This window comes from Antedon mediterranea, chromosome 6, assembly GCF_964355755.1.
Source record: "Antedon mediterranea chromosome 6, ecAntMedi1.1, whole genome shotgun sequence".
NCBI lineage: Eukaryota > Metazoa > Echinodermata > Crinoidea > Comatulida > Antedonidae > Antedon > Antedon mediterranea.
The window spans coordinates 3,711,288-3,718,602 of NC_092675.1; the positions used below are offsets into that span (position 1 = coordinate 3,711,288).

General features: G+C 33.4%; 2 protein-coding genes across 2 annotated transcripts; both read left to right on the forward strand.

The window, feature by feature from the left end:
* The first annotated feature begins 40 nt into the window (after positions 1-40).
* On the forward strand, positions 41-2,668 carry LOC140051842 (uncharacterized). Its single transcript, XM_072097166.1, has 3 exons — positions 41-117; positions 578-792; positions 1,547-2,668. The coding sequence occupies exons 2-3, from the start codon at positions 627-629 to the stop codon at positions 1,795-1,797; spliced, it is 417 nt and encodes a 138-aa protein (XP_071953267.1). The 5' UTR covers positions 41-117; positions 578-626; the 3' UTR covers positions 1,798-2,668.
* A 764-nt stretch (positions 2,669-3,432) lies between these two features.
* Positions 3,433-7,310, forward strand: LOC140051845 (uncharacterized). Its single transcript, XM_072097168.1, has 5 exons — positions 3,433-3,552; positions 4,945-5,063; positions 5,661-5,840; positions 6,258-6,509; positions 6,998-7,310. The coding sequence occupies exons 1-5, from the start codon at positions 3,433-3,435 to the stop codon at positions 7,290-7,292; spliced, it is 966 nt and encodes a 321-aa protein (XP_071953269.1). The 3' UTR covers positions 7,293-7,310.
* Positions 7,311-7,315: the final 5 nt, after the last annotated feature.

The following is a 7,315-nucleotide window of genomic DNA, read 5'->3' on the forward strand; positions in this document are numbered from 1 at the left end:
GGTATACGCCGTTGTCGTCGTCGTCGGTGGTCGATCGTCGTGTACTCTTCCGACGACCATCAAGCTAAAATCCTGTCGCGAGAGAATACAGGCTTGGCCTAGGCCTAGTATAATAATGTAGGCCCTAGCTCTTTCAATTTCGAGTTTCTAAATACAAATAATACATTGTTTAGCGAGATTTTGTGTTTCCATGGCTTTAGCTTATTATTGCAATAATACTATTGTTAGGCTAGGCCTAGTCTAGTTTTGTTAGTAAAGTAGGCCTCTAGGGCTAGGCCTACTACTCTCGCTAGGGATGCCCTCGCTAGTAGGCCTCTAGACTATAGGAGAGGCTCTAGCCTAGGCATAGAGAGGCCTATGCTTAAAGGCCTAGAGTAGTAGCTACCTAGCCCTAGCTAGGCTAGTATTAGTACTACAGAGTAGTAACCCTACTAGGCCTAGACTGCATTTGTTTGAACCATTTAAAGACAAATACTTATTAATCCAATCAGGCCTATAGTATTATTATTTAATCATATTTTTTACCTGACATTATTGTTTGCTGTAAATTAAATTTAAATGTTTTTCTTTTTAACAGGAATTAAAAAGCTTAATTAACAAGTTACAGGTTGGATTAAATTGTGATAATGGCGCACACTTCCAAAGACCAGCAGATAGCATTACCAGAAAGACCAAAGCCACCATCCACAGAGGAAATGCTGGAGGATCTGCAAACAGCAGATGACAGAGACGTTGCCTTCACAGTACTTCAGAATCTTGTTAATGATATGGATGATGATGTTAGAGGAAAAGGTACTGTACAATACAGGTTTCAAAAAGATTGCATCCAGGGGAGGATCCAGGATTTTTTTTATGGGGGTGCCCTAACAATTGTAATATGCAGTAGGCCTATAGACGGTCAAAAATAGATTACAAGAAGTAGTTCATAATGTAATTTTTTGAAGGTGGGGGAGCAGGGAGCATGTGACTAAAACCTATACCCTAGTGGTCATATTCATCATTCACACTAAGGCTAAGAGAAACACTTATACCAAAATTGTTTTAAGTTCACTTGTAGAGTTTCTTGATTTGTCTCCAAATATTTGTTTGCTTCAAAAAATTTTTTTACTTTGTTATATTCTTTATAATTAACAATTTCTTGTTAATTCTGGAAGATTTAATTGATGTTTCTGTTAGTTGTTTTAAAATGTTGTATTTGTTAATCTGAGGCGCCTTGAAGCTAAGGTGGTTCCATCTTGTAAGGCGCCTCTGTGTAATATACTGAATAAAAAAAAAATTATAAAAAAAAATAAAATAAAAATTTATCTAAGTGAATACAATTTAAGTGAAATATTTAATGGAAATATCTCACTTAAGTGTGATTGGTTAATATGGCTACTGGATCTTCTATTGGCCCTAAAGACAATCGGTACTTGATAGATGGATGTATTTGAATTTAAAATTTTGGTTTATTAATGAAAACAAAAATGTTTTTTTTTTATCACATTTATTGTTAATTAGCATGATGTACCTAATGTATTAAATAAATATTTCTCTTTTTTTCTAGGGGCAGCAACTAATAATAAGAAGCTTAACAAGAACTTAGAAGAAACTCATGCATCTATAATAAATGAAAATACAAATGAAAACACTGACATTTCAAAAGAATATAACAAAGTTAAAAAATATTTAGAAGCAAACGAATATTTGGAGACAAATCAAGAAACTTTACAAGTGAACTTAAATAAATTGATGTCGGCTAAAGTTGAAATAGAGAATGTTATGAAGCAATTGCAAGAAGAGCTTGGAGGCAGTTAAAAGTGTAAAAGAAGGTTGTTTTCATCCATCTGCCGCATCTATTTTAACAAATTTATTTTTATTTGAACCATATTTAATGAGGTCGATCCATTCAGCAATTGCTGATCATTTGGGACCCTCAGAACAGATACAATACACAAAATGCAACAAAAACAGAAAAGTTAAGGGAAAAAAAGCCTATAAATAAAATAAATTACATGAGAATTAAAAATCTGAATAAGATTTGGAATATAGAAAATAACTGATATGTTAAATTAAGCAAAAATAAGAAATATAAATACTATTTAGGTCTAATATTTTACAATTTAAAGTCTGGAAAAGGATTACATAGTTTGGAGAAAAGTCAAAAGTCAAGTTTTGAATGAGGAAAAGGATATTGAATTGCGGATAGATAGAGGAAGATCATAGTAGAAATGAAGGGCCTTGTAGCTAAAGGCTAGAAAGGCAGCGATACCATTAAGAAACTTTGCCAGACAACTGAAACTGATCTAGGCTAATTCTCTCCAACTCCACGTCTTGTTGAGTAAATAATAATATTTAAAAAAAGAACTTATGTGTTCATAACAAGATACATTGAGTCTGATTATCATTTTAGCGATGCAACTTATTCGTTGCTTGGTGCATTGTTATTTGTTACATTATGAAGACATTCTGTAATACAATGTCTAATGTCTGGAGATAATTTAAAACGAAAAAAATATCGAATATACAATATATATTAAAAGAAATGAAAATAAAGCTGTAAGAAATATGTAAAATAAGAAAACAGCTTAATAAAGACATTCAGTAATAAATTATACAAAATTAACATTATTAGAGTATTTTTTACTATTTTTAGGTTATTCTATAATTGGACATTATGATATGTTTAAACCTTTTCTCAAATTTTATGTTGAGCTTTGGTGAATAATGGTATTTGTCTGGTGAGCTAAATGCTATTAATCTATGCATAGATTGATTAAAGCTCTGTCTACTCTGTCTAACTAGTTTGACAAGGTGTGATGTGCCCAATTATGGTAGTGATATGCCCAAATATGGTAAGGGTATGACATCATCATGTCCGATATAATGGGCTCATTACATTTTTTGTCACATAAAGTTTGATAGTGTAAACAGAGCTTTAGACAATCATGTATCAAATTTGCAGTAACTGTAGTCCGCTTCAACCTGTGCATTGTCAAATAAAAGGAAAGCTCATGTAATCGCCTTAGAACATATGGCTCTGGATCTGCCACCATATGTATGAGTGACGTCATCATGGTGCCTAAGATAAATTGAATAAAATGCTTTGTTCATTATCACATCTTACTCTCGTTTTAACCCCACCATCAAAGGCGGTGATTATCTTTTCTTAAGTCAGGAACTTATGTTACTTAAGTAGCTCTTAGTTTGGTCATGTTTCACAAATAGCAGCGGAAATAGATAATATCTCTCGCATATTTAATTTCATTTGATCGTGGTACTTCAAATAACAATGCGTCATGATATTCACAATATGATAGAAAACCACCAAACATTATTTATACGTAGAGAGGCATCAAAACATCACCAAATGGACTTTAAACTACACCATCGCCAACTATCTCCATTTATTCGTTTATTTATTTTCAACAATATTCAACGAGGGCATGGTTCATGGTTCATGGTCCATGGTTCATGGTTCATGGTTCATGGTTGGTTTATGGTTCATGGTTCATGGTTCGTTGTTGGTTCATGGTTCATGGTTCATGGTTCATTGTTGGTTCATGGTTCATGGTTCGTTGTTGGTTCATGGTTCATGGTCCATCCAGCCGAATCTGATAAATTAGAACTAAATAAAATAATGGAAGAATAATTAGAATCAAAGAGAAATCAATTAAAACATTGACAAAACTGAATTTAATTAAATAGAGATTTACATAATAATTTTCAATTGAATTGAGAAAAATACTACTTTTGTGTTTGTTTTTTTAAAACACTAATCGGCAAAATATCTTCTTCTTTCCTAGACTCCTGGTCTAGGGCATTTATTTGTACAGCTTATTTGTGCTAAATATCAAATTTATCAATAATTATTCCACAATTCTGACTGTTCTATGACGTCAACAGAGATTGTTGGGTGCTATCTATTTCTATAATATTTTTTTTAATGAATTTCTTTGCGGATGTTACTGATCTCGATATTATATAAGACCCTTTACCTGTATAAACTATAATGTCTAGGTCCTTCTACTAAGTACCGTACTTGTATCTTTTTATTTATGTAATAATAATCTTTTATTACAAACTCCTTTAATTATGTTGAGCACATGCAAAGATGAGACACTTGAAGACGTCTTTGTGTACCTCACTGTTATTTTTGTATAAATTGCTTGGTCACCAGCCAAGTTGTATTATTACTCTTCAGGACAGACCATGATGAAATTGTTGGTAAGTATAACTAATTTATTCTTATTATCAATATTGTTTTTTTAATTAATAATTTAAGTAAAAAATCATTTTGCATAATTCACGGTAAATATAAACGATAAAGATTGTAAAACGCCGGGGAAAATCTAGGAAAATTTAGGCATACGCCGGCCTTATATTAAATTGTTTTTGTTCTTCGGAATCTACGTCGGTTATTTTAAAAAGACTTCAGTTCCGTTTTGTTTATTTCGAAAGTTGCATAAAACTTTAGACCTATACTTTTAAAGCTCAGAACTCGATTTAATGAGAAAATCGGGTTAATCGAACTTGAGGAATAAACAATACATATCCCTTTGAAGATAAGAAAATAACTAAATGTTACAATTATACTCTCCTCCTCTACTTCTTCTGTCCATCCTTATCTTCATTTTATTTATTATCCAAGGTGCGATAGAACTGTTCCGTTCCTATCCTGTCTTTTGATTTGATTCTTGCAAAATAATCTGGAGAGTATTTTCCCAATGCGTCTAAATAAACAGACAGTCCCTGAGCTGTCTAATTTATATATTATATTAGGCCCCTTCACTTACAAAATAGAATCCATCAGATGGATTCTATGTTTTATTCTATATAGGTTTACATCTAGGAGTTTTTAAGAATCCTTTGTCTATTCATTTATTGTAATCTTGTGCGTCGAATTTATTGTTTTTCTCTCTTTTTAACAAAACGAAAATTATTATTATTATTATTTATAAGCAGTGTGTAATTGGTCTAGTGATATTTAGCCGTGATGTTTCTGGAGAGGCGGTTTCATTTTCTCTAAATGATGCTGCTCCCTCAGCAGCAGGAGGATCTGCAATTATAGCGCCAAGATGCAGGTGAGTAGGCCTACACTAATATTATGTAACATAAAGAAATGATTCCAATCGGACATACTGTATAAACAATTCTATACAGACGGTTAAATTCTCATACATAAGTATTAGGCCTATGTAGGTGAATGAAATTATCTAAGGTGAGGGAAAGATGATTATGATAGGATGATTATGATATAAACGCTGTAGACCTATATCTGTGCTAACTGTCGAATACTTATGGAGGAATAATTAGATCACCTCTATTAATGGCATCCGGTATTTTTGCGTTTTGCGACGATAATGATGATTATAATGAAAAGAATGATTTGATTATTAACGTTTGATTCTGTTACCCACTCATAATTCTTTGTATACAATACAATGCTGATAATTAACCACAAGTAAAGCCTTTTCGATCTAGCAAAAGCGGAGTTTAATCAAGTTTTGAAAATTAAATTTTGCTAATGTTCTGCAAACTTCATGTTTCTAAAGTTTTAGTCGAAGTTTGTCAGCCACTGGCAGACTTTGAAAAACATTTCTTGACAAACATGGATTTGCAAGCAAAACTTTGCCAGTGTAGGCTACTATCAACTGATTCACTTACATTTTAAATTTTAGACTATCAACTACTGCAACGTTATCACAGAAGAGAATTGTCAACGACTTTGGATCAGTGTTGAAAGCTGGTGGTGAAGCTGTTGAAGATGTTGACGCAGATGATGACGATAGCGTCGTGCTTGCGTCAACATTTAACTCGCACCTTTCAGCTGCTGGTGTTGGATCTGTTAGCTTTGACAGGTATGGAAGTATTATATGTCATATAACATGACAGTACTATTATACTACTAAAACTAGCATTTCTATCCAAAAACGCGTTCTTTCTGCATGTCACAAATGTTCCAATTTGAAGAAGACGTTTCAACGTTTGCCATATCGTTCAAGTTAATTCATCAAATACGTTTATTTAAAGGCACATGGAAGTTTGGCATACCGACAACAATATGTTAAAGTGTTCAGTAGTCTATGCAGGAGTAAAAATTAATTTTATAATTTCTAAGAAACCATCAAAACGTTCAACATGCTAACATAATTTATTTCTGAATACAGTACAGTTGCTGTTCTAAACAACATCGTTTACCAATGGGCCGCCTGTATAGGCCTTGTTAGTAGTTATTCGTGCGCGGGATTAATTTCTTTTGAATTATGGTTTTCTAGCAAAATGCCAACAACAAATGTACAGACGTCTTCTGGAGGGGGAGGAGGAGCCGGAGGAGTGGTAGGTGGTTCAGCAACAGACTACATTCCGGATTTCGCCCCTTATCCATATCCCGGTCCTATCTTCTCTGGTTATTGTCGATCCTTCCGAACCACAATCCAACCAACCTGGGCAATTAACAGTCAACATCAATGGGTTCGAGTTTTCCAGGCTTACTATTTCAGACAGACATTCCCAGTTGTATATTGCACGTAAGTATTTGAGTTATTATGTATTTATAACAAACATATTTCAAAGAATAAAACCGTATAAATATTGATACAGTTCTACCAGTTTTTATAATGTAACTTATGCTTTGGTTCGTTTAAGAAATATTGTACCTTTTACGATATGGCTATCAATCATAATTTTATGTCACTGGAGGGCAGCGCAAAGAGCCGAGACAAAAAGAAAGCACACAACTGCTCCAAACATTTACCTTTCATCAAAAGCATTATTTATATATACCATGATGGTGGAACTATGTTTTTAGAATACATATATTATATAAAGAATTTCAAATTTCTTGAAGGCTTGACCCGTGTATATTTCGCTTTCAATCATTGGATTTTATTAATCCAATTCCAGGAATTCAAATATTTAATCTATAATTAGAGTTTATTTTTTTTAAATTTTATCTTTGTTCTGTTTTCATATTCTGTATTTCTAATTACGCCAGTTGTTTGCTTATGTTTGTTAGATCGGCATATTGCAACAGTTTCTACGCCTATCCATTTGGACTCGACACACCCGGAACAGGCGGAGGAGCAGAGGGAGTAGGAGGACCTGTCGGAACCAGCTATTATCCTCAATATTACTTTCCATTTGGTCGCTGTTATGTTAAATACCGTTACTTTTATGCCCTTGTTGTAGCAGGGTGTGGAGGGGGTTACCCTTACTGGGGTGGCTTGAACCTTCAAGTTCAGTTAATTCGATTACCAGGTAGTTGCAGCTGTCGTAACGACTTCATTTGGCCACCTATTTATAAAAAATAGTTTTCTTCAAGGTTTATTTGTTG

Coding starts and splice junctions, on each gene's coding strand:
- LOC140051842 (XM_072097166.1), top strand. CDS start 627: ATGGCGCACACTTCCAAAGACCAGCAGATAGCATTACCAGAAAGACCA. Junction 793..1,546: donor TGATGATGTTAGAGGAAAAG/GTACTGTACAAT, acceptor CTTTTTTTCTAG/GGGCAGCAACTAATAATAAG.
- LOC140051845 (XM_072097168.1), top strand. CDS start 3,433: ATGGTTCATGGTCCATGGTTCATGGTTCATGGTTCATGGTTGGTTTAT. Junction 3,553..4,944: donor TTGTTGGTTCATGGTTCATG/GTTCGTTGTTGG, acceptor ATTTATAAGCAG/TGTGTAATTGGTCTAGTGAT. Junction 5,064..5,660: donor ATTATAGCGCCAAGATGCAG/GTGAGTAGGCCT, acceptor TTTAAATTTTAG/ACTATCAACTACTGCAACGT.